This window comes from Gymnogyps californianus, chromosome 14, assembly GCF_018139145.2.
Source record: "Gymnogyps californianus isolate 813 chromosome 14, ASM1813914v2, whole genome shotgun sequence".
In the NCBI taxonomy this organism is placed as follows: domain Eukaryota; kingdom Metazoa; phylum Chordata; class Aves; order Accipitriformes; family Cathartidae; genus Gymnogyps; species Gymnogyps californianus.
The window spans coordinates 12,993,237-13,018,901 of NC_059484.1; the positions used below are offsets into that span (position 1 = coordinate 12,993,237).

The window sequence follows — 25,665 nt, forward strand, 5'->3', positions numbered from 1 at the left end:
AGATGCCATACTAAAGTAAAACCAGAAGTTTACAAAGAAGATAAGTTTTCTTGAATGTAGGTGCCCGAAGGGTGAACAGGAGTGTTATTCCTTGTCTTCAGCCACAATGTCTTCTTATTTCTGCATGAACTGGATTCTTCTGATCCTGTTTACAGGTAACTAAGTGGGCCTAAACCAATAGGTGGAGGTGGATGGAGGCAACATGCATCAATGTTTCTGAGGGTTGCAAGAAGAGAGATTTTATGTTACAACGTGAAGAGTGGCCACATGGCACAAACTGCAGTTTTGTGTTATGAATAGAACTTTATCACAGTGGCTCAATAGTCTTCTGATGGCCTTACCTCCTTTTTAAAACAAAATCATGTTGAGGGTATGATGGTTTTAAAGATGCTGCTTCTTGGGCTGTCTGCTAGTCTTACTAGCGAATGATCTTTTGGGTTTTTTAGATGATGATCTGAGATGAGCAGAGAACTTTAAATCATTTTAGAAAAGATGTAAAACAAGGATATTTCACTTCAACAGGCTTTGTGAAGGTGAATGCTTAGGAAGACATAGAAAAGGTCAACTGTGGCTTCTGGTGTGTTTTAGCCAATATGAAATTTATTGGGACAAACTGATAGTTTCTCCTTTTTTTTCTGAGAAAGCAGTCCTAGGAAAATATTATTAAAGGCAATAGCACTGAAAACAACAGGTTGCAGGGTGGTACTAATATAGGCAGATAGACATTAAAAATTTGGTAGTAGAAAGAAAAGTGATACTACAGATATTATTTCTTCTAGTTCTTTATAAAGCCTTTTATGATGAGATTCATTTAGAGCTTGCTTTTTTATATTAAATAAAATACATTATTTTCAGAGATTAGTTTCTAGTATGCTATTGTGGCAAAGTCTCTGAATGCAGACTTTTTAACTATAATAGCTTAGGTTAGGAAAATGACTGAGCTGAGCTGGGGAAAACAGCTTTTTCACAAGGGACAATTGCAATCAAGCCATACAGTCCTCGGGATCCACCGGCGCGTGTTCGCGGACCTGCCTCGGGGAGCTCCCTTCCTAATTATAGACTGGGCTAGACTTTTAAGAGAGATAATTTGTTGCCTGTACTTGCTGCAGAGAATTCTATCCCTGAAATGTTAATATGGATAGATTGAAATGTTTACACATGTGATCCCATGTTACTGAACTTGATAAGAAATGTGTAGTGGTAAGTATATGGCAAACGGTTTTCTTTGAAGTACAAACGGACAGAGTGTGCACCTCAGGAGCCCCACTGTGTAACCTGTTAGAAGAAGGTGGTTACAGGATGGCTATGACTGGATCACCAGAGCACAAATGATTTTGGCTGGCACTTAATACAGCTTTTATTAAAACCCTCCTAAAGGGAATATTGACTGGAGTGGTCTAAACACAGCAAAAGAAACTATCTCACTGTGATGAATGGGCTACTGGCTGCTAGGTCTCACTGTTTTGACTTGACTAGCATGACACAGCCTTCTGGAAATGTGAAAAATGACTTTTAATGGGAACCAAACAAGTTAGAAACTGCATAAGACTGAGGGAAGAAAGTAAGGTGGTGAAAAAAGAGGGTATAAAATTTCTCAGAAAAGCTCTGAAAAATCTCTTCTGATAGGAATAGGCAAAATCTGTCAGTAGGCAAGAAAAAGGAAACACGTTCAGCAGTGATCATTCTGATGAAACCTGCCGTTTGGTGGCTTTTCATTGAAAGGGAGGAAGAGTTTCCCACAATGGTTTGAATGAAAGTCAATGTCTTACTGTTCCCCCATGTGTGGCTTGGATTAAATCTGAACTAAGGAAAAAAATAAAGAGCTAACAGACCAGACATGGCTAAAGTGCAGCCACCGAGTTGTGCAGATCCAACCTCTGTTCTCTCTTCACCTCTCTGCCTACCTGCAGAGGCTGCAGAAAGTGTGTTTCTTCTTTCTCTGGCTAGAGACACATTCTGAACAAATCACTGGCCTGATCGTTATCCCTCACTGCGTCAGTCCTGCTGGGATTCACATCTAGTTGTGGAAAACCCGATCCAGCAATGCCTAGTGGTGTTTGCAAGATGGGAGGTATCGGGTCATGCAAGATGTGCGAGAAGCTTCCACTTGTGTGCACTGTGCTCAACAACTACGTTTGTCTTTTCGTCCACAGGCCCCACAGTATTGGGATCACTTGTGAAAGGAGAGGTTGGTCAGAATGTCACTGTGCCCTGCTTTTACAGTGTTACGAGGACACAAGACATCACATCAATGTGCTGGGGTCGTGACAGCTGCCCTATTTCAAAATGTTATCGGACCATTATCTGGACAGATGGATGGAAGGTGACAGAGCAGTACAACAGCAGGTATACATTGAAAGGGAACGTGCCAATGGGTGACGTGTCCCTCACGATCGTGAATGCCGAGGAAGAAGACAGTGGGATATACTGCTGCCGCGTGGAGATCTCAGGGTGGTTCAATGATCAGACAAGTAATCACAAGGTTGTGATAGAGACAGGTGAGTGCAGACGCGCTCTCTTGTGTCAGTACTATTGTGGTAAATCTCCTGTTGAGTCTGGATTTCAAAGCTTGTGGTGGAAATGATTCCTATAATCATCTATAGGACTGATCTTTAGGACTTTGCAGATCTGCTCTTAGTGCTGTTTAAATTAAGCTGTCTTTGGCATTGTTGTAATCCCAGTGCAGTCACTGCAATTAAAAAAAGGATATGGTGCTTCGTTTCATGGTGCACAGCACTACTGAGCTTTCTTAGAAGCACTATTTGAAGAATTTAAGAGAAAGGGCAGCATAGGGTACTGAATTCATCCAAAGTGTTATACTTGCACCCTTTTCATAGAAAACGGTGCTTCATTTTCCCTGCTTGATTCCAGAGTAAAGCCCAGGGACGCAAAATTAGTATAGACACTTTTTTAATCCACTCTTCCTTTGATGTTTAGTTTTTCTCTTGTTTGTAAAAAGCATGATAATATATGGAACAAGTGGCTGACAGATGTACTTGCATAGCTGGTGCTAGCAACTTTTTATTATAGAAACACTTTTTCACTACATAAATGCACACTAAGATTAATTATAATGTATGTTGGTTTTGTTTTATTTTTTAACATCAGCTAGGATCTCTACTGCAAGTCCTCACACTTACACCTCTGAACAGACCTCAGGTAACTTTTATCCAAGTATTAATCTCAATAGCATATATAGGCTATATTGCAAATGGGGATCTTAGGAAGGAAAAAAAATGATAGAAATGTCTTGGCTAAAATTTATTAAACATTATCATAGAACCAGAGATCAGAACTTAGATTTAAATTCTGCCTGACAGTATATAGAGAGTCCAACAGAAGGAACATGTGTACATGGGAGGAAGTTTGCTTCCAGGTGTTATGGTTAAGTAGATGTTTTATTGGTGCTGCAAGCATTGTTTTTCTTGTGGCTTTTGTTTTGGTATGTTTTTTTCTTTGTGGTATAAAATCTTACCTCGTCTTCTGGAAATGCATCCCATGAACAGTAAAACACAAGTTTTTAGGAGTTGGGTGTGCCCACTATTTAATCAATTTATTTGTTGCTCTATAACATAGAATAGTTTTATTGGGCTAGCTCAAAAGTGCATCTAATTCAGGATCCTATCTCAGTAGCAGTCAACAGCAGATGATTAAGGAGGATCATAGAAACAGGGCAGTAATTTTGTGATACAGCGCCAAAGTATTCCTCTACCCTCATATAATGTGTGTCTCAGAGGCTGCCCACGTTCTCTGTAGCCTATGCATATTTAATAATGTGAGGCCCCTCATTGTAGTGGAAGAGACAGTGAACAACTATTTCTCACTCGGTTTCTCCATCCCACTCACCAGTTTATAGACTTCTATCGTATACCCACTCAGCTGCATCTTTTTCAGTCTGAAAAAGACAACTTTAATTTCTAGTACACAAGAGAGCTCATAGTGTAACAATAGCTTATTCACTGGATTTTGACAGCAAAATCAGGGATGCCATTTGTATTTCTCCATCCAGCTCGGATATTTCCAGCTAAGCAACTCTAAAATGTTACAACAGTTGCATTTCCGTTTTGGAAGAAGAAGTGAAAACTTTCTCAGACTGTTTCTGTTCTAGTTGCACATAACATGGCTTCCAATCTTAGAACTCACGGGTTTTCTTAACCCTGTGACATCTTCCTTAGCTGCTGGTGGAACAATTTTTTATGTTTTCAGAATACAACTTAATACGTGCATGTTCACACAGGAGACTACAAAAGGCAGGTGGCCTTGTGCCTCTAATGTAGGAATACTCCAGCATCTCCAATGGAAGAGAACAGTGAAGCAGATGATCCTGTCCTTTTCAAAATAAAGCTTCTAGGATAAGGGTAACAATTTAAAACATCAAAGGAACCAGCTGGGGTTGTCATAGTGTGAACAGGAGATCTTGTTTTTAGGAGAGTTGTATATCATCTGACAACACATAAAGAAACTGAGACTGATTATATGGAAGACATAAGTTTGTAGCTCTGAATTTTAAATATTGCGAACAACTTTGCTCTGGGAAATTACCTCAAAATATGTTGCAGGTCCTTATGCAAATATATTACACTTCAGTCTGTTTATTGTAGAGCTGTCTGGGACTTTAAAAGTGTCACTTGCTTTCTCTAACTCTGCACCACTTGCTCTTTCAAGGCCCTGAGCTAACCTTAATCAGTTTTCATCAGATAACCTAAGTTTGCTTTGGGCATCCACTGCCTCTTCTTGGCTCCAAAAACAGATGCCTACCTTGGTAACTCCGTCCTTGTAGGCCCTGTGTTGAGATAACAGCAAAAGCTAAGTGTTTCCTGGAAGGAATTCAAAGCTCTGAAAAGGGCAGCAGAGGCTCCAATATTCGGAGTTTTGTCCTGCCCTCTGAAGGCACCAACCTCTTTATAATACGGAGAGCCAAGACTCCTAATAGAGAGATACTTAAGTTTGGAGGTCCCAAGTCAGTAGTACAAATTCCTCTCTGTCAAGGCAGAATGGTTCTGTGTGCAAGTGATGTGTTTGTCTTGCCTTTGCTCAGTTCACGAGAGCACCAGCGAATCATCCTTTACCATCATGAGAACGTGGCCATCGGTTTCTGCTTCAGAAGCTCCTCAGACTGTAAGCATCTCTTGTGCTGTAACATACCTAGACAAAGTGGATAGACATGAGAGGTTATTGAGTCATCCCTACAGTTCACTGTAATGTACTGATTCAGTTTGATTGCAAAAGAATTTTTTTTTTGTAGTCTGCATGTTTAGTGCTTATGAAAGAGTGATGTGTTCATTATTAAAGAGGAAAAAAACCCACCCTGCTTTGCATTCATAAAGTACTTCCTACTAATGAAGGAAGAGCTTTAGCAACATCTATATTGCCTTTCAGGCCTCTGGCCCCTGCTCAAGCATCTCAGACTGCTCGGATGTAACCACAAACCTGCAGGTATGGCAGGATATGGGGAAGAGTTGAAATTGGACCACCTGCCAGCACAGGGATGCCCTGCACTCCCTGTGCAATGGGGTTCAAACAGGCAGCTCTGTGTCTGTCCTGCTGAGTCCTCCAGCACATATTGCAGGGTGACAGGCAGTAACATCACCCAAATTTTATCAGCAAGACAAGATGGCCAAGCTAGCCTTTGGGAAGGCCTGCTGTGACGTACTACAAGGCAGTATGTGCTGTGGGCATTCATACTGTTGCATGTGCAGAATGTAAGTCAGGGACCATACTGTGCTTCAGCATCTTTCCAGGCCTGAGTTCCTAATGAGAGGTTAGATACCTAATGGCTGGCTTCAGAAAGAAGTTTTGGCTAAATAAAGACTAATGGAAGGAGAAGGCTTATTTACTTATTGGTATAAATAAAGTTGAATAACTACTGAATAACCTGACAAAAATGTGGGAGGATGTGACATCACGAGATATTTTAATCATAAAAAAATAAAATATTCACCAAATATTATTAAACCTGAACAAATGGGATTTGTCATAACTTCAGGTTCTTTGACAATCTCAAAAAATAATGTTTTTAACAGCATGATTCACACAACTGTTGCAGTGATTCTGCTTGAAACTAGTCCTGTATCTCAAAGTAGGCTCTTGCTCTCAGTGTACTTTTACTGCAGGATTGCAAAACACACAAATGGCCTTTGGGTACTGTATGGGCTTCTTGCTGTCAGCGCCACTGACGCTCCTCTGTTTTGTGTTTGACAGAATGTGTCTGTATCACTTCCCAGTCAGCAGTATTCAGAAAATGGGCTATACATTGGGATTGGTTTATGTGCGGTACTTCTAGCCATCCTTATTTTGGCTCTGTTCCTCACTAGACGTAAGTACTTTTCACAGGTGGTTATTCAAGGATTGGTCAGGTACACCTAATCACAGCTGTGGCAGATGCCACACGTCTTCTGCTTCAGGGAAGTGAGCTAAGGTCTCTGGACGGCCTCACTCTGTGCCCTGCGCTGTGGTCGCTTGCTCAGCTCTCCCCGTTAGCCTCTGGGGCACAAAACAGCAAAGTGTGAATGTGGTCTCGTCGCTTTTTATCTCAGACTCCTTAGCAACCAGTTGACCCAGGGTCTGGTGAGGAGTTGCGTGATACAAGCCCACCTCTCCTGCCCCACTCATTTTCTGCTACCTATTCCTCAGTTGCCATGTCCTAGTCCTTCCCAATGATAATGGGAGGGGCTCTGGTTTCATATAACTATATCCAATATTTTTGTGTGCCAGACTTTCTGCATAGAGGCTCTTGGTCAGACCAAGCCGTATGAATTAGATCTCATGGAATTAATGAGGATTTCCTATACTGAAAACATTTGCTTAAAGTTCCCTTATTTAGTTTCTTAGAATTGAATTTTCTTTTTGAACCCGCCACTTTACTTGCTTCTGATGGTTTAAAAAAAATTATTTGTTTTCTTTTTTTTCTTTATTTTCGTTCTGGATGGTCCTTAGAATATTTATACAATACGAAGAAGACGGGTGACTTTGCAAAGTAAGTATTCTGTTTTTGCTTTAGCTAATAGGACAAACTGGGTTGCAGAAAGAAAATGTTGTCAGTATGCTGACCACTGCATCACATACTTTAGACTTTCTTTTTTAATCTCAAGTTAATAGGAAACATTGCAAAAAGAAATTAATAAATCCTGCTACTTATCATTAGTTAGTAAGCAAAAATGAATATAACTGTCAGTTCATTGCATTAGGGAGGATGCAAACTTCAAGTGTGGGTTGTCTCATAAGTGGAAAAATGATTCATTATTAGTCATGTTTAAATAAGTGTTTTTGCATATTTTACATTTTTCCAGTGAGCTGGTTGATTTAGCTATCTGCTCTTCTGTGTTTCTATTGTCTGTTTTTTGTTTAACAGCGTGGTTTTTACTCTTTTGTGCAGCTTCGTTGCGTTTTGGAGGCCAGAAGGTGCAGGGAACCATAGTGCCCTGGAAGATGAGATCCATGCAGAGGAAAACATTTATATAATACACTAAGGACTGTATGCATGCTTGCCTTTGTCATCGCTGGGACATTAAATAGTTTGCAAAATGTTAGCTGCTCCCTTTGCTCAGCAGCTAAACATGACTGGACTACTGAAGCATTATTCACATCATTCTAATAAATAAAAGCTACACTTCTAATTAAAAACTTTATCAGCCTGTTCCAGAAACAGAAACCCTACTGGCTTGAATGGAAACTTCCAGAATCCACTTATCAAACCCTAAAGAAAGTTACCATTATATTTATTACCTGCTTCAAATTCTCTCTTCCTTTTTGGAAAAAAAAGGAGGTGCCAGAATGGCTACTCCATCACAAAAGGAAAACCACACAGGTTTTTAAAAAGTTTGTCTTTACTATGTATTGTTATCTACCAGCTACAAAAAAGTCCATGCTGTCAGAGGGCAGAAGCAATCTCATAGCTGCCATGACAAAGATAACATATGGAAAAACTTGGTAGTATTAGTATTTCAATATGCATTTAGTTGAATTTTCATTGAAGTCAGCTATACCCAGTCCTGGTAACAGCTCGGTAATGTAATGTACTAATTCCTGTCCACCCACAGTTAAATCTGGAGGAGCTATCGGTGCTCTGCCTGTCATGGGATGTCCTTGGAGCCCACAGGATCAGTACTTCAATGTGGACAATATTCACAGCTTGTTTTCAGAGAACCATGACTAAATGCGTTTTCCTCTGCAAAATACGTCATCTTTTTTCTCTGTGGCTTTCTCCTTGGGCACGCTTATGCCCTGAGAAGTCCTCAGGGTTGAAAGTCTCACTTCTAGGCCTCTAAAACAACTGAACAAAAAATAACTGCTTTGTAAAGGGAATTAAATTCTTACTTTTCTTAGCTTGTGCAAGAATCATGGATGTTGCATAAAATATTGGCTGAAAGTTTGCCCTGCCTTTGCACCCCTCTAGATACCAAATGACTCTAATGTCTTATGCTGAATTTGTTTGATGGCTTTTAGCTCATAAATGGGGAGTATCTGTGGCCTAGTGCCTTTCCTCCATTGCTCCTCAGTTAGACCTGGCTCTCAGCTTTTATACTCTGCAACACTACACTTTCATTTACTTAAATAAACGGAGGCAGCCCCATGAGGATGATTCAACACTTTATGCGTTGTTGAGCAATAGACACAACACACCCAAATCAGCTTTAAGTGGAAGAATAATTTCCCCCAATTGTTTTTAAGAATGCATTTTTAAACAGAGGCCGGGGATTTCCTGAAAGAGCAGAAAAGTAGTACAGGCAGGAGAGACCAACTCTTACCAAATACCAGTCAGTACAAATTTTGCCCTGAAGCTCATCCCAAGCAGCAGTGTGGAATACCTAAAGCAGGCACTGCTGCCACAGGGAAGACTTGCAGATTTACTGCAAACTTTCTATTATTGAGTTCATAATTTTCAAGGGAGTCATGCGAGGAACAAAGCTGTATCATCCAATGAGGCGTAAAGGAGCAATAATAAAATCAGTAGGTATTTATGTTAACAGCTGAGACACTTGGGGCAACAGTCTGGTTGTGCTTTAAGGACGCTGGGGTCAGTGGAGCAGGTACCCATCCTTCCCCCAACTGGTAGAGATGGGAGGGCTTGAGCAGGCTGGGGAGGGGAGCGTTTCCTCCCAGGAGTCCTGGAGACCCTGGCTAAGGTGGGATACTGCAGGTGAGTGTGCTTGCAAAGACTCACGAAGGAGCAAAAGGCTCCTCATCCTGTTGAGGAAGGAAGAAATGGAAAGCAAGTTGGGATAGGTAACCCTGGTGTGCTTTGTACTTTCACTTGTGCTGTGCGTTGCCTTGGGGCTGTCTGTTGCAGCAGGCCAAAAAAGTTGAAAATGTGGAGGTGAATTCATGGCTGACTGAAGAGCTCCGTGTGGGAGCACAGATATTAGGTGACTACTGATCCCTAGCCCAGGAAAGGCGGTGGAGGAAACCAGCTCTGCCATTTTCTGTCTTCATGTCACGTGTTGCCTTGCGTAAGAAGGTACTGAAACTAGAAAGAAGCTACTATTGTTAGACTGTATTTTTGTATTTGACTATTAGTAACAATTACTGAACTAAAATGACTGACCTCACTGCAGACGGTGCTTTCCTTCTGCCTGGCTGAGCATGTTGCTGCTGTGGACTCTAGCCCATGACCGAAGCTGGAGGAAGTCTGATCTGGTCTCTGAATTAGATCTCAGAAAACATCTTCAGCAATTTCTGCTTTCTGCAACTTTTACCAAATCAATCTGTACTGGGATCAGAGTTAGACAAGTGTGGTGTTTCCAAAATTATCTGATTCCAACCACTCATGCTCTTAAGGAGTTTGAGGACCATTCTTGAAGACTGCTAATCATGAAAACTGCTTGCCCATAAGGATTTTTTTCTTAATATTACAGACTAATTCAGACTAATTCATATATCAGAGAGTTTTCATGCAAAATAAAGTTCTAGAATATCTGATAACCAAAGTCTCGATTAAAGTTTCCTTTGTGCTGTGCAGTTCCTTGGTAAACAGACTCTGCAAAAGTCGTGTGGAGGAGGAACTTCACCTTGGATATGCAGTATAATACATACAAATACATACAGGGAGAAGCTCCCTGTACTTTTTCATTACTTCCACTCATGTCAGTGGATCTTGGAACAGGCATTTCAAAATGAGCCCCAGAGATGTGCAGGTGGCACTTGGAGCCCGTTCACCCATTAAGAGATTATCCAGCTGTATACAAACTGGCAGCACATTGAGTGTGATAAGGCTAACTAGCGAGCTGCAAACTGATTTTTTTTGAGACAGGTCTCTGCCTTTCTGTTTCTGCCTGCACGAAGCCACTAGATAGCAGTACAGAAGCAGAAAGCAAGCCACATTCTTCCGGTTCTTCCCAGCACACTTGGATTTTGGGTGGCCTTTTTCAATGCACTCTGCTGCATTTAGCCCAGTCTTGCTAAAGAAACAAAGCTGACATGATGCTGTGTTCATCCTCTTCCTTCCCTAGTCACCTGCAACATACTGACCCAATTCTGTTTTGACAAGCTTCATGGAAATTGGTAGCCGGACAAAGATCCAAATTTGTGCCCCAGGTGGGATTCAGCTGCTCCCTGGCTGGCATCAGCTGGGCATGGGCTTGCAGCCATTGCTTAATGGTGAGCAATGGGAGACAAAGGAGAAACTGGGATCATTGCAGGGAAAAAGTCTCCAGGATATTGGACACATCAGGTTTCATTAGTTCTGTTCACAGAATAGTTGGGCTGTGTGTACTTGGCATTGTATGAACTGTACCTGGTAGAATATAGCAAATTCGGTATTTTACTGATTGCTGGCTAACCTGCCTTATAATGTTGACAGTAAGACACTGCTCTGCTGTTGTGTCTGTCCCCACTGGTTGCTGTTTATGCTTCACTGAAGCACGTGAAGGTACAGAGCAGCACTGTGGCATCACTTTGATTCAGTATAAACTCAGAATAGTTCTCTGGGCTTCACGCTGCTTGAATCTGCTGCTAAGTTGGCTACAGCAGCATTGGTTGGCTACGTGCTGGTGAAAGAAACCTGACTTTGCTGGAGCCTAGTCTGTTCGGCATCTACTTCTTGCCCCTGTAACGTAGTGATGGTGTGATGGATGAGGATGCTAATGAGACGTAGCCTCCTACTCCAATGTACTACTGAGTCCAGCAGGTCTGCAAGCACAAGAGTCCTCTGATGCTGTGTTGTGGGGGATATCAAACAACTAATCCCTCTCTAACCTTCCTGTGCTACTGAAGATTTTGTAGACCTGTTCATGGTGCCCCTCATGTTATCTCTTTTCCAGGCTGACTCATCCTGGACTACCTATCTAATCCTCCTGTGGAAGCTCTTGATAATTTCCACCATTCTTTTTGCCCTTCCTGGAACTCTTTCTGGATCTAACATACACTTTGAGGGGACTAGAACTATACATAGGATCCAACGTAGATTTGTACAGTGGTGTAATGCTGTCTTCTGCTTCATTTTCTATTGCTTTACTCATAACTGCTAAAATTTGATTTGTCTTTTTTAATGCTACCAAGCAGAGGGGTGATATTTTCATGGGCTTGACTACGCATGATAAGCCCAAAATCTCCTCTCTGAGGGGTTAATGTCTGGTTAAAGCCCATCATTGTATCATTTGAACTTGGAATTGCTTCTCCCGTTTGCACCATGCTACATTTATTTGCACAGAATTTTGTCTGTCTGCAATTCTTCATTCCTGACCTTAATGCCTTGAATTACTTTTGCTTTATTACTCATCTTTTCCAGAGAAGAACTTGCAGAGAACTTCTTTATCAATTGGTCAGAAAGAGTAAAAAAAAGTTAGAAAGATTAAAAAGTATTTCTTGGAGTTGGTGTTGCAGATCTTTGGGAAGGACGTTTTTTTGGCAAGAAAATATTTGTGAGAGTCTCTCCAAGGCTGTCTTTGCAAATAGAAAATATGAAGCTGGTGAAAGAAAGAGGGGAGTCTTCAAGCAGAAGGCAGGATCAGGGGGAATGAAGGGATTAGGAAAACATAAGCAAAGACAAAGTCAGAGGTGGCGACTAAGCCAAATATTTAGGAGTGTAAGAGCACAGAGCTTGTTCTTGCTGCTCAGCACCACAGAACGGTAATGGGCCTTGAGAGTTCCATGGAAAGGCAAAACAAATAGTATGTTGAAATCTCTGGTGTTAGTACCATGCTGTCTTGGAAGAGAAAGGAGAATAGGATAGAATGGGATAGGATAGAATAGTTCAGTTGGAAGGGACCTACAGTGATCATCTAGTCCAACTGCCTGACCACTGGACTGACCAAAAGTTAAAACATGTTATTAAGGGCATTGTCCAAATGCCTCTTAAACACTGACAGGCTTGGGGCATCGACCACCTCTCTAGGAAGCCTGTTCCAGTGTTTGACCACCCTCTGGATAAAGAAATGCTTCCTAATGTCCAGTCTAAACCTCCCCTGGCGCAGCTTTGAACCATTCCCATGCGTCCTATCACTGGATCCCAGGGAGAAGAGATCAGCACCTCCCTCTCCTCTTCCCCTCCTCAGGAAGCTGCAGAGAGCAATGAGGTCGCCCCTCAGCCTTCTTTTCTCTAAACTAGACAAACCCAGAGTCCTCAGCCGCTCCTCATCGGACATGCCGTCCAGCCCTTTCACCAGCTTTGTTGGCCTCCTCTGGATGCATTCAAGGACCTTCACATCCTTCTTAAATTGTGGGGCCCAGAAATGCACACAGTATACTCAAAGTGAGGCTGTACCATTGCTAAATATAGCAGGAGAATCACCTCTTTTGACTGGCGTCTATCCGGAAGTGTAGGAAAGAAGCAGTTGTGGTACATAAAATCTGGAAATGGAGAAATGAGACTTCAGTGGGGCTCACTCAGCATCTCTGGAAAGAATAAGATCTAGTTTTCTGTCCTTCCACTCGCTGCCCTGGAGTCTCCGTCAGCTAAAATGTCCCATTTTGTGCTGTTTCACTGGATTATGATACAGATCTTTATAGGTGAGTCTTCACCTGCTTTTTGTGCGCTTGCTCAGAAAACAACAATTTTGGAAAATTAAAACCAGCAACAGTTGTTTTGTGAAAACAAAATGGAAAAAAAGGTTGTAATTGTATACAGAACTTCAAAAGTTTTCCTAACTTACTGAGTTAATACTAATAGAGAATTTTTTTTTTTTCTTTTTAATGCATGTGGTTTTCTCTGTGTATAGGCTTGGTTGATTCCCCCGTTCCCCCAAATTATCTAATTTCTTTACTACTGTTAAATGTGTACTGCTGGCTTTGCTTCTTCATCTGTCTCTCCGCCACACTACAGTGCTGACACAGCCCAAGCTAGGGAATTGAAATATTGACAGAGTAATGAATGTATATGCATGGTAAAGAAAGGATTTTCTGAAACTCTGGGGGCTGTCTGCTGCTATGAACCAACTATGGGAAATCACGGCTGGAGATGCCTCTCCTTTTACTCCCAGGTGTTCAGTTCACCCATCTAAAGTCTGAATCCTAAAAGAGATAGAAGTCAAAGAAGAGTAACTTGGGAGACTGGGTCTTGGAAGCGTGGTTGGTATCGGCTACGTTTCTGCCTGCGCATTTAGGCATCAGCAATGCAGTTTCCGAATTGCCTGAGGTGGCTCAGGAATGTGGGTTCACCCACTTTCAGTGGGCCATGAGCTCCTAACGGGAGTTGTGCTTTTAAATCACTTAGGCATTTCAGGAAATTCTGTCTCAGAGGACTAAATATTAATTGGCTAACCTCTGCCAGGGTGAAATATTATGTATAACATCTACAGCAACTGTGATGTGCTTAAATTGATCTGAAAAGTAGTGGAAAAGTTTGGTCAGTGGTGAGATACACTGAGGGGCAAGAGGTGATCCGTGCCTTGTTGAGGCAAGGTAACACAACCTCCACGGTGTCTGCTGCACAAGTAGAGCTTTGCCAGCACTTTGATGTAGCCCAGGGAATTGCATAATATTTTTTGTCTTTTGCGAGTCTCAGCAGAATAAACAGGGGAGCTCTTTCCTTGCCATATCGTCAGCCTCAAAAGAAATTGGAGGTACTCACCTCCATGTGGTCTTATTTTCAAAAACTTTCCTATATGCAGAGCTACAGAAGGGTGAGAGTGGCTTTTACTTTCTCTTTAACTCGGCTCAGTGCTGAGAATGGGTAGTCTTGAGACTCAGGGAACCAGCAGAGTGGGCAGTTAAATGCTTCTTTTCTGTTTATCAGTAATTTTCTCTGCAATTTCATCAGTACAGAAGCTTCAAGAAGAAATACAAAAATATTGAGTTGATAGGGAAAAGATGCTAAGTGTCTTCTACAAAGAAGGAAAATTATTCCAGAACTAGATCAAGGAAAAAAAATTCTTTTTCAACCAGCTGTCTTGGCTGGAGGTTGTATGTCTTTGTGCATCCAATGACCAGTCTATGGGAGAGAAGACCACTACGGCAGCAACTATTGGAGTTCCCACTTAATACCAACTGTCACTGAGGTTTGGTTAAGAGAGACTATTTATAAATATGTGTATATCTGTATGATCTGAACAATTATGAATACCCCTTTCTATTTTGGAAGATACATTAAGTATCTGGAGTCCATTTCTCTCTCACTTGGATTAAGGACTTAGAGTGGCAAACCTCACTGACTTCAGTGGGACTACCCAGGCATAGCTGATGCTCAGGGTGCCTTGGGTCAAATCTGGATGCCTAGGAGGGTCACTGCCATGGACGAGGGTAGGATTCCTCTCACAGTAAGACTAGGTTGTCACAATATAACAGTCTCAGGAACCTCTTAATTTCGAAGACATGTTCATTCAGTCCTATTTATTATTTCTTTTGGAAAATGTGTCTGTGGAAGAGGCTGCAACTGAGAGGGAAGTTATTTAGTCCTTGCAGAGATTCATACTGTTGAATCAAGGCTGTTGTGGTATTGAAGCTTACCGTACCAACCTGCAGTGCAGGCAGATGTTAGCAACATTAGCTTCACATAAATTAAAAGAGGATTTGAAACTGCAAAACTTGTAACTTTCTAGCACCAATACTGGTGGGAAACTGACTGGAGACACTCTGGTGCCTTGTGTCTTCCCTCTTCTCCTTTTTATTTATTTATTTAATAAGTTCAGGGCTCTGCTTCTTTCAAAAAGAAGAGCAGGCAAATTTTCATTTTTTAAAGGGTTGCTTAATGAAGCAATATGTGCTGTGCAGGACTGGGATGAAATAAGAACAGAAGATGAGCCCATTTTTCCTCAAGCAGCAGTGACCTTAACTCCAGGAACAGTTCAAGCTGGTCTTGGTTTTACACATATCTTTGTTGGGGTGACTTGAAAATATGTGTTAACCCACTCAGTGACTAACCCCCTGCTCCCCTAGGTATACTTTCAAGGTCAACTGGATGAACTGTTTTGTTCTGTCATCACAGAAAGAGGCTGTTTTCTCTGTTTGTTTTGCTGTAACAAGGCAAATGAACCTACCCTTTCCAAGGACTAAAACAAGCAGCCATCTTGCAAAGCCTTATCCTGTATTCAGGAATTCATTTTTTGGCACATCCTACCTTCATTTCACTGCAAAAGCTTCTGCCCTTCACACCATATTGCATGTTGTTTTGTCTGCCTCTACTCTTTTAGCATTTGGAGCTGTGGAAACCTGAACAAGTTGGCTTATCTTGCCAATGGGATAAGCAATAATGAAGCTGAAATGTCATCCCAATAACAAGTCATGAGGCAGCCTGCCACAGACTAAAACCTCACCTGGGGAATAGTCCATTAAAGGCAAAACAAAAGAGACATGGACACAGTTGGAAGCATCTGTTTGCTATCTGGGAGTCATGCCAAAAAGAAAAGGCATTCCAACAGCTGGCAAAATAGAAATGTTTGGCAAACCAGGGCCAAAGCTGGTGATAATAGCAGCAACTGCTGTAAGTCCTCTTTGGGGTAAGCAAGCTGGCCATGAGACACCAGATCTGCGGGATGATCCTCTTGCTGCAGCAGAGGACCAGATCTGGATGCTCCCCAGGTCCCTCAGTTCCTGCTCCACCATATGTAAATGATAACATGGGGGAAAAAGGCAACAAGGTAGGAGGACCGACACAGACTAGATAAATGCAAACCAGAAAAGATTTGTTCCTGTATGAGAACCTTTTTTGTATAGTGTCTTTCATGAAGAAGAAATCCCTTTTAGGGCAATCTGGGAACTGCATAGACAGTTAAGAGGGAACAATATGTAGCAAAGATTCAAACCAGATGCTAAGGTGGGTATTGGCTGTAAACACCAAGTAAAGCTGGTCATTAAGAGTGAGAGCACAAGGAGAGCATGTCTATGCTCTTTTTAACATCAGTATAACGCTAGCAGTTAAAGCTTCTATGTACACAGGGCTCTGCAAGGTAAGTGGGATTGTTGGCAGAGCTTGCTCAGAAACAGAAAAAGCAGTGCACTTTGAGAACAGGTTCCCATAGACAGATCCCACTGGTCTGCCAGCTTAATTAGGCCCTAATTTCACACGTGAATAGGTATTCTGGACCCTGCTATCGAGACTGTCAGTGAAAGGCAACTGTGACAGCATTTCCTTTTTGAAGGAGATGATGGTGGACTGAGAAAACCAGATGTATTTCACACCAGGATTCTGAACAACTTTCAAACACTCTCTTAGGCGAGGAAATCGAATGGGAGCAGAGTTCCCAAATTCCATTTGCACAGGTCTAGTCTGCGCTCGGGCTGCCAGCGACAGGCCTCAGCTTCGCTCACCGCATGTTTGATGGGAGCAATGTATTTCATGAGCAGCCCTCCAGCAGCAAGCGAATGTCTGCGAGCTCCTGGCTGTTGCCCGTAGTGCCCCGGGCCATTAGCTGCCACAGGCTCCAGGGGAAGGCTTGGGAGGTCAGTAACTGTGGCCTGCCTGCAGGCAGGAGTGTTTCTTTTCTTGCCTCATTGTGTTGCATAGGAAGAGTCACGCATCGGAGGCTGCCAGCACTCATCTTTCTTTGTTCTTCCTTGACAGCACCCACTGCATCCGAAGCTGTTGTTAGAGGAGTAATAGGGCAACCTGTTCAGTTGCCTTGCTTCTACCAGGTGGCACGACAGAAGGACATCTCTGATATGTGCTGGGGCAGAGGCCCGTGCCCAAATTCAAAGTGCAATAACAAAATTTTGCACACCACGGGGAATAGGGTGACGTTCAGAAAATCTCAGAGATACAGTCTCCGGGGCTATATTTCCTATGGAGATGTGTCTCTCACGATTGCAAAAGTGAAGGCAGAAGATGCAGGTACATACTGCTGCCGCGTAGAGATCCCAGGTTGGTTCAACGACATCAAAAAGAACATGCGGCTGGAGGTGGTGAGAGGTGAGTTTGGGGACCTTCATGACACAGCCAGCAGGGAGAAACCTCTCACTGGATAGAAATTTAAAATTGGAGTTTATGTGTGCTTTTTTTGTTTGTTTGTTTGTTTTGGCAAAAAGTGTTTTTCCTAAATTAATGGTTTTCGAGGGAGGTCTGCAACCAGTTGCCAATTTGAATCACATTCAATGAGCAGTTTTGATGAGAAAATAGTAACTTTTACCCTTTTTTTGTCTTTCAAATGAAATATTTAATTTCTCATTGTCTAGCTATATTTGATGTTTTAAAAGATGATGGAATTAAAAAAGGGATTTATCATTTGAAGAGCCCTTGGAATGAAATTCAGTTTTTCATTTGGGGTGAACCCCAACACCAAAAATGGTTTTGTTTGGTTCATGTCATAAGGAGACCACATGTTTAGAAATTTTGTCTCAGAGTCTTGAAGGACACTTTTCCCTTCCTATTATTTTGGTGAGCTGCAGGATAAAGTAAGGGTCTTACAAGTCAAGAAGAGGCTGAAAAGCATTGCAAAGCACAGAAAAAAAGATGGTACCCACTCTCCACACTGCAGAAAGACAAATTTTTTTCTGACATTTACAGCGTGTTCAGGAGTGCAATTGGTGCTGATGTACACAGCACTCTTGTATGCCTGTTGTAAGTGATACAACAGGAGAGTGGGGGAAAAATGCTGCAATCCCATGTCTATCCCTGAGTTTGAGGGCAACAGAGTTCATAATAAAAGACCGATTGAAAAGATTAGCAAGACACTTGTAGCTGAAAATTGAGCTATTTTATTTACTCTATTTTTACGAGGACATTGAAAAGCAAAATCACAAAGTTTGCAAGTTTTGGGGTTCTACCATGCAAGGTTGTGGCCCTTCCATTTCTGTAAGAGGGTCAAGGAGGGGGTGTTTGAGACCTACCAAAAAAAAAAAGCAAATCTGTAAATCTGGGAATTGCTCTGGCTGGGGCACGTTTTCTGCTAATTAAACAACCTTTTTAAATAGCGACTCTCCCACATTCATTCTCAGTATTTTAGCACCTAGATAATTTTCATTCATTTCTGCATTGGCTTTCCTCAGGGTCGGTTGTGAATGCTCTGATCTAGCTTTTCTCTTGGCTATGTTTTTTCCATGCAGCCCCTCCAGTGATGACAACCACCACGAGAAAGGCTCCTGTTTCCCCCAAATATTTTAGAAAAACAACTTTTGCTCCCCAAGCAACCTCTGATCATCAAACAACAACAGAGACTGCTGTCCTCCTGACAACCACCATCCCCGAAGCAACAACTGCAACCACCGAGTCTCCTGCAACCACCGAGTCTCCTGCAACCACTGAGTCCCCTGCAACCACCGAGTCCCCTGCAACCACGGAGCCTCCAGCAGTAATTACACTGGAGACCATTGCTCCCCCAACATTTGCTGTCACAGCAAATGATACTTTTCCGGCAACTATGGTGACAATCAGTGCTCTCCCAGATTTTCCAACTGATTTCCAAGCAGCTGACATGAGGACTGAAGATGACAACATGTTCTGCACAGCAGAGTCTGTCCCTCTTCCTGGAGGTACAAAGGGTAACCAGCACCAATCCTTTCTTTTTTCTGTGTAGCAGAGATGATCTGTGTTAGCTTGACTCTGGCATTACAGAAACTCTCCAGATAGATACTTACATTTGTATCTGGGAAGTTTTCTCTGAGATGCTTATAGGTGTGTCTCCGTAGGTTTAAGGAAACACAGGTCAAATGTTGTGGATGATGCCAAATCAGGGTGAATGGCCAAGATAGCAGAGGGTCAGGCTTGCATTCAGAGGAGTTTTAATGGGCTGGAGAAATAATGTGACAGAAACCTCATGAAGTACAACAGAAATAAATGCAAAGTCCTGCACCTGGGATGGAGTAAGAGGGATTCACTCAACTATGCACTAATTTTTTTCTTGATTTGGGAAAGACAATTGAAATGGTCTGCTGAAAAGGTTAGTTTAGAGCATGTTCTGCTTGAGCAATAAAGTCAGTGAGAATTCAAAACATGCTTAAAATTGAGTACTTACTTTGTTATCCCATATGAAGGCTGCTGTTAATATTTAGTCGATCAGAGTGACCTATTATCATCCTAACCATTCCTAGGTTGCTACTTTATCTACATCAGTGACTTTTTTTCCACAGACCGATGTCTGCACACAAGGCTGTTTTTTGTACAGTTTTGGGGTCTTCTGTCACTTGAAGTTCTTTCTGACCTGAACCTCTGAGGACAGCTTTTCTGTATCATCTGTTGTCTTCCAACCATAACAACGCACCCCAGTTAAACTTGGCAACAATTAATTACATCCATAGCTGAACAGTTAAAACATCTAACCACTGGCCGTGCTAGTAAAGTACATCAGTTATCTGGGTAGGATGAGCTGCAGACATGAAAACCAAGATGCAGATTTTCACCTCTTAGTTGCAGATGCAGAACTGTGCAAGCAATTCTGAACACCATATGAAGACCTTCCTAATCAGTGATCTTTATAAGCATTACTTGTTACTTTGTTTCAGTGACTACTGAATTCCCAAGTACACTTCCAACTGCAGAGGGAACTAGAAGTGCTCACACTTCTCTCATGGTGGAAGACATGCCAACTACAGGTGAGTAGGATAACGTTGCAAGGTCAGAAGTTGCATGTTCAGAGAAATGAAGAAGTTGTCATAAACAAAAGTATTGACTATTCTTAAGAGTGTACCAAACACATACTGATAGCTATTCATTGCACCTGGAAGTAAGAGGTATCTGGGATCCACACAGAAATTGTTTGAAATCAGGATGTAACAACAGCTGAGAAAAACATGTTTTTAAGCCTCCAAAGGAAGTAGATTTTGAGTCACTCACTCACTACTGTCAGCTATCTCAGGTCTGAGAGAAGTTAAGAACTGGTCTTTGTCACCATCTAAGCTGAGTGTTCAGATATCTGATTTGTCATCGCTGTGAGTTCATTGAGCTTTCCGTTTTAAGTCCTCCCTGAGTGTTGTGAGCTTTGAACCTCACTGAATATATTCAGCCAGATGTGGCTGCAGGCTCAGCTCTCCAGTGCTCAACATGTGTCCTTGGTCATGATGGAAAGCAGCAGGCAATTACCACAACTATCAGTCATTCCTTCGAGAGAAAAAGAACTGGTATACAAAATCATACCATATGTGAGAAATGAACAAACTTACATGAAGTTTGCACTCTATGTCTCTCAGTCAAATATAGAAGTAGAATGGCTCAAGTTATCCAGGTGTGATAGCCTGCTCACCAGATGCCCTCAAATGAGGACTTAAGAAAAGGAAAGCTAAAATTCAAGGATAACATGTCATATTTGGCTGTTAAGAGAGTCCTTTTAGTTTCAACTAGTGCCAAGAATCTCTTCATTCTTAAAAACACAGTATTTAGATTTTTGCAGGTCTTCTTTTGCTAGACCTAGAGACTTACAGCAGAAATAGAGTTTAGGAAACTGTTCCTTAATGCCCGTGGAGAGGGCTCATAGAAGACACTAAACTGGTCTCTTGAGCATTTGTGATGGTTTCTCGCCCCTGTCTCACTGGTCATCTTTCTGATATAGTTCTGGATAACGCCTATATTCTGCCATTGTAAACAGGGAGTTTTGCAAAGGGTCTTACCTCTGGGATTCTGGGGGCAACTTAAGTTGTGACTGTGGGCTAGAAAGAGCCACCACAAAAGCAATAACAGCAGAAAACCTACTGTGCTTATGATGTGAGTCATGTACACTCCCACCCGTGCAAAAACTTGTCGTGCTATTTCTGAGAGTCAAACTGTCACAATGTGTGAAAATGCTGCAGCGTAATTGAGCACCGTCTAGTAAGAGCCGTAAGCCAAGTTAAGTTCTTGACTCAGTCTCCTTTTACTCTGAAATAATGCACTAAAAGTGGACCAACTTCAGCCTTATTGTAATGTAAGGGAAGGCTGATTTGTTGCTGAACTCTGTATTGATGTTAGCACAGTGGCTGGGAGAGAAACCCATGGTTGAGAGAGCCCTCCATCTCCAAGCACAATTCGTGCCAGATATAGGTTGGGTTAGCTGGGGCAGTTGGTTCCTGCTGACCAAGCTCTGATTTAGTTTCTTTTCTGTCTTTGCCTGCTGTCCCCCAGCAACAACCCCGCCAGTGCGAACCACACTTCAGACCCCAAAGAGAACCCTTGCTCCTTCAGGTATGGAAAGTACGTAGCAAAAGTTGTTCCCATCAGCCAGGCTGCAGCGTGCTGCCAGAAAGTTTTATTTTGACTTGTAGGATGCACATGTCAGAGTGAGATATGCACTTCTTGTGTATTTGGGGGTAGTTCTGCTGAACTACAGTTCTCTTCTCTTCTGAGAGAGGGAAAGAGGAGTGTCATAAACCAGGCGTATGGCAAAATGCAATGTTCACGTATCCCTGGGATTTTTAGCACTTGCTAGGGTTTTATTACCTATATTTGTTTAGCTGTAGTGCTTATTAGCTGTAATCTCTTTTCTACTCCAGTGCAAATTTCTAGCTACAGTTGCATGCATATGAGCTACCCATGCCCTGTCCATGTCTTTGATAAAATGCAAGCACATTATTTGGTACATGGAGACAAATCAACTCGGCTCTCATAGAGAGCTGATCAGAACTGAGAAATTTGGGGGAGATTAGGTTATTCCCTGAATAACATATTCTGAAAAGTTAAAAGAGAAAAAAAGCGATTTTTTTTTTCTAATGGGATTATTTGTGACCATGTGATCACCCCCATCACCATGTGACATTCTGGGTGTCTCATGCATTTAAAGTTTCCTTCGGCTGTGGTCTTGGGCACCACAAGTGTGTTGTATATACATACCTCGACAAATGACTCATCTGGTTCCTGGTACATTTTGCTCAGATGGAGGCTCCGTGGTTGTTCTCTTGTCAAACCTTTGAAAGCACTACTCATCACAGTCTTTCTACACATTAGGGCATGACTGAAGGCATAGGAGCTTTCCTGTCATAGGATGTAAGCTGAGGTTTTGATTCACTAAGCTGAGTGACTCCCCTGGTTTTAAGATGCTGCTAAACATTGGGTGCTTCCTGTGACAGATCAAGTGCTCTGAATACTTAAATACTTCAGTACTTTGTAGCATGAGGTCATGATAAGTCAAGGCCCAAGCCTAGATTAACTTCTTGTGACTTTAAATTCACTAGCAAAAGTAAGAGAGTAGGATTATAGGATAACAGCAGAAAAGTTTGCTGCAAGAGTTCTTGAGCATTCATTTAGTTCAGCCCTATTTCCAAAGCTTAGAAAACTAGAACTGAATTATTCTTAATATCCCTAGATAGAAAAAAAAAGCATCATATTCATAGAGCTTTCTTAAATCTGTGGTAAGTTATCTGAACGTAAAGATGTTTCCTGTGATTTTCAGTACTAATGCAGCTTTCAAAAACTGCAATCACACATTAAGTCTGACCACAGTTAAACTGAGGCAGTTCCTTGTTTAGTTGTACCTTGTTTACTACCTCTGCTCTCTACGACATCTTGGCATGCTTACAGAAGTGAAAACTTCACAGCAGACAAGTTTCTACTGTCTTGCTTCATGGGCTATCCCTGGGAAGCCTCCTCTTTCCTTGAAGACTGACATTTCCCGATGACTGCCTGATATACCGTTTGTGGCAGAAACAGATTTTTCCCTTTTTGTTGCAAGATGCTTTATTTCTCCTGCTCAGGGCCAGATTTTGCCCTCCTCATTCCCTAAGAGCTCATTACTCCTTGACTAAAGCAGTGACAACCACAGTGGCCCTCACTCCTTCAGGTGACTGTGCCAGTAATAATTTCAATCTCTTTTATTTTCAGAGATTTCAACAAGTTCAGATGTCAAGGCTGAGGAACATGATGATAATGAAGATAAGGTAAAACTTCCTCTAAGGTTCAAGAGTGTTTAACTAGAAGCTAGAAGGACAGCAGGACATACTAGTGATTTTCAGTGTATTCATACTAAAGGGACAGTGTTTGCAAATAGCAGCTTAAACTTTTGTTTAGAAGCTCAGGAACTATCTATTCATCTTTCTAGTGGATAGAGCCAAAGCCTGTGACCATCCCATCTGGCCTGGACACTTCAGAAAAACCTCATCCCGCTGACACCTCTGTAAGAGAGGCAGAGGTAGCATCCTCAGGGTGTGACCAGGCAAAAGGCAACTTAGGAGGGTTGTTACGCTTCCCTGTCTCTAATTAAGAGAAGGATGAGGGTGATTAAGCTCCTACTTTAGACACCTTATTAAGAAATTCATGTTAAGTGGGATGAATCTAGGCTCAAATGCTTCAGAAGAAGATTTATTAAATACTTAACAGGTAATTCATGTTGTTTATCATGATCAGCCTGATGTGTCTTCTCCATACTTTGTACAGGCAAGCTCAGCAAAGCGTTGCAAACTCCAGCCCAATGCAGATATTTCAGAGCTCTTAGTCACTAGGGCAACCCACTCCTGCGTGAATAGGTCTGAAGTAAACATGCTTCTAAAGCCTTTTCAGTTTTTCTCTTCTCCCTTCCAGTTTCCCATCTATGCCATTCTCATTGCCTGTCTCATGGTGGTGTCCATTCTTTTCATATTGATGCTCTCATTGTCGATTTGGAAACGTAAGTATCCCTAAACACATAATTGATTAATGTTTCTAATGCTGGCCTAGTGCAGATGTCCTTCTGTATCTCTGGTTAATCTTCTGGTAAATCTGCCATGGCCCCTGTGACAGCACTCTGTTCATTTTATGGGGGTTGCTGTCCTTACTCCAGGACGGTGTCACCATGAGGAGACCAGGGAGCATGAGTTGGTGGGGATGCAGCAGGAGGAAGCCTGTGCAAAGAACCTGTTCACTCACTTGTTGCAGGTCTGGCTCATCTTGTTGGCTCTTGCTTTACAGTAAAGTGGTCCCGTAGATTCCTGGAATTGCTCCTGATAGATATTAGTGTAACTTAAATCAGAATGAGATCCTTTCTTTCCTGCTTAGCCCACAGAAATTTTGCAACTTGCTATCTTTGCTTCTGAATTTGTTTGACTGATTCATTAGAATTATAGATTTCTTTTTGCCCTTGTGACATTAATATTATTTTGCTTCTAGGTAAACACACAAAGAAGTTTATAATGAAAAGGTAATCCATTTTGTAATTTCTTTTAAAAGTTCCAGTGTAATTTTTCTTTGAGGCAGGAAGGTACTGGCCACTGAATGTAATGGGTGTAGTATGGGCTTGTGGTGCTGACTACCAAAGTTGTATTACAAGCAAGCTTCAGATAACTTCACCCCAGAAAAGCAAACAGTGGTTCCTAGATACTGCTGCTATGTAGCGATGAACAGACATCCAGAGCACTGGAGAACTTCAGCAACTGGTACTTACTGTTAAGTAGTAACCCCAGCTTAAGGAATTACCTAGTCTGCTTTATTCTTTGATCAAATACCAGAGCATGACCCTGGTGGGGTTATTTTAAAGAAATTAAGAGATAAATGGTTATGATGATCAACCGGCAAAATGATTGCTCAGAAAGGGATCAGGGATTTATGGACAGTCCTCCATGGAGTGGCAATTCATGTTAATACACAAAGAATGGGCCCCATGAAGGGCACATGGCAGCAGTGTGGCAAACCGGGCTTTCCACCGCTAGATAAATCTTGCACCTCTCATGGGGCCACTGCACCCTCTCACACTGGTGAGGTCACTGGTTGGGTCACACTGAAGTATCTGAAGTGATCATTGAGGCGATCGTTTTGAGGCAGATATGAAATATGAAAGTATGATGAGTCACCCTGTGCGGGTGTAACTGATAAGTTCATGTCTTCTGGTTTATCTTGAAAAAAGGATTTTCTCTAGACAAACCACAGGGTAGTCCAGTGAAGTATCATCCCTTTGCCAAAGACCAGTTATTTTTCAACGGTAGATGGTCCCCCACTGCATGCCCCACCTAGGAGATAAGGATTGGGGGCCAAGGAGGGACTCTTTTCTGAATCCCATGGTGGTTATCCTACAGCTGTTGCTATAAGATCTGAACAGCCCTTTCCTATCCATGAGAAGAACGCAAGCAAGGTAAATATACTTCTCCGATGTAAAAAGTAGGCATTGCACCATTGAAGTCAGTGGACTTAGTAGCTTCTGGTCTCTGTTTCAATGGAAATTTGCCGACGTTACAAATAAGAAAGGATGCTCTGAAGCAGCAATGTGCTTTTGCCCCATCCACAGTGATCTATGCTTCTCACTACAGCCTTGGACCAGCAGAAGACCTTGAAAAAGTTTTCAGTGGCGCTGAAGGAGAAAACAGCATTTTTTCCCTGTGAAGAGTTCCTACATCATCTGTAGATGCCATGGAAAATAAAAAGGGCCTGTTTCATGCTGCATTGAGAGATGGTTATGAGCCCTCAAAATATCAATGGGTGTAAACCAAAGG

General features: G+C 42.0%; 1 protein-coding gene across 1 annotated transcript; it reads left to right on the forward strand.

Moving 5' to 3' along the window:
* Positions 1 to 25,555, forward strand: LOC127022170 (T-cell immunoglobulin and mucin domain-containing protein 4-like). The gene is made up of 18 exons (XM_050905618.1): positions 1 to 155; positions 2,154 to 2,498; positions 3,109 to 3,159; positions 5,039 to 5,118; positions 5,380 to 5,436; positions 6,202 to 6,316; positions 6,937 to 6,976; positions 7,376 to 7,455; positions 12,892 to 12,945; positions 16,934 to 17,278; positions 18,412 to 18,527; positions 18,648 to 18,837; positions 19,807 to 19,896; positions 21,398 to 21,457; positions 23,090 to 23,145; positions 23,786 to 23,870; positions 24,350 to 24,380; positions 25,483 to 25,555. The coding sequence occupies exons 1-18, from the start codon at positions 107 to 109 to the stop codon at positions 25,553 to 25,555; spliced, it is 1,917 nt and encodes a 638-aa protein (XP_050761575.1). The 5' UTR covers positions 1 to 106.
* The last annotated feature ends 110 nt before the right edge of the window (positions 25,556 to 25,665 follow it).

What these genes read in the sequence shown, in the direction of transcription:
- LOC127022170 (XM_050905618.1), top strand. Translation starts at nt 107, where the DNA reads ATGTCTTCTTATTTCTGCATGAACTGGATTCTTCTGATCCTGTTTACA. An exon ending in AAACAACAACAGAGACTGCT is followed by an intron (nt 18,528 to 18,647) that starts GTCCTCCTGACA and finishes GCAACCACGGAG; the next exon opens with CCTCCAGCAGTAATTACACT. An exon ending in AAGAAGTTTATAATGAAAAG is followed by an intron (nt 24,381 to 25,482) that starts GTAATCCATTTT and finishes TTCTCACTACAG; the next exon opens with CCTTGGACCAGCAGAAGACC.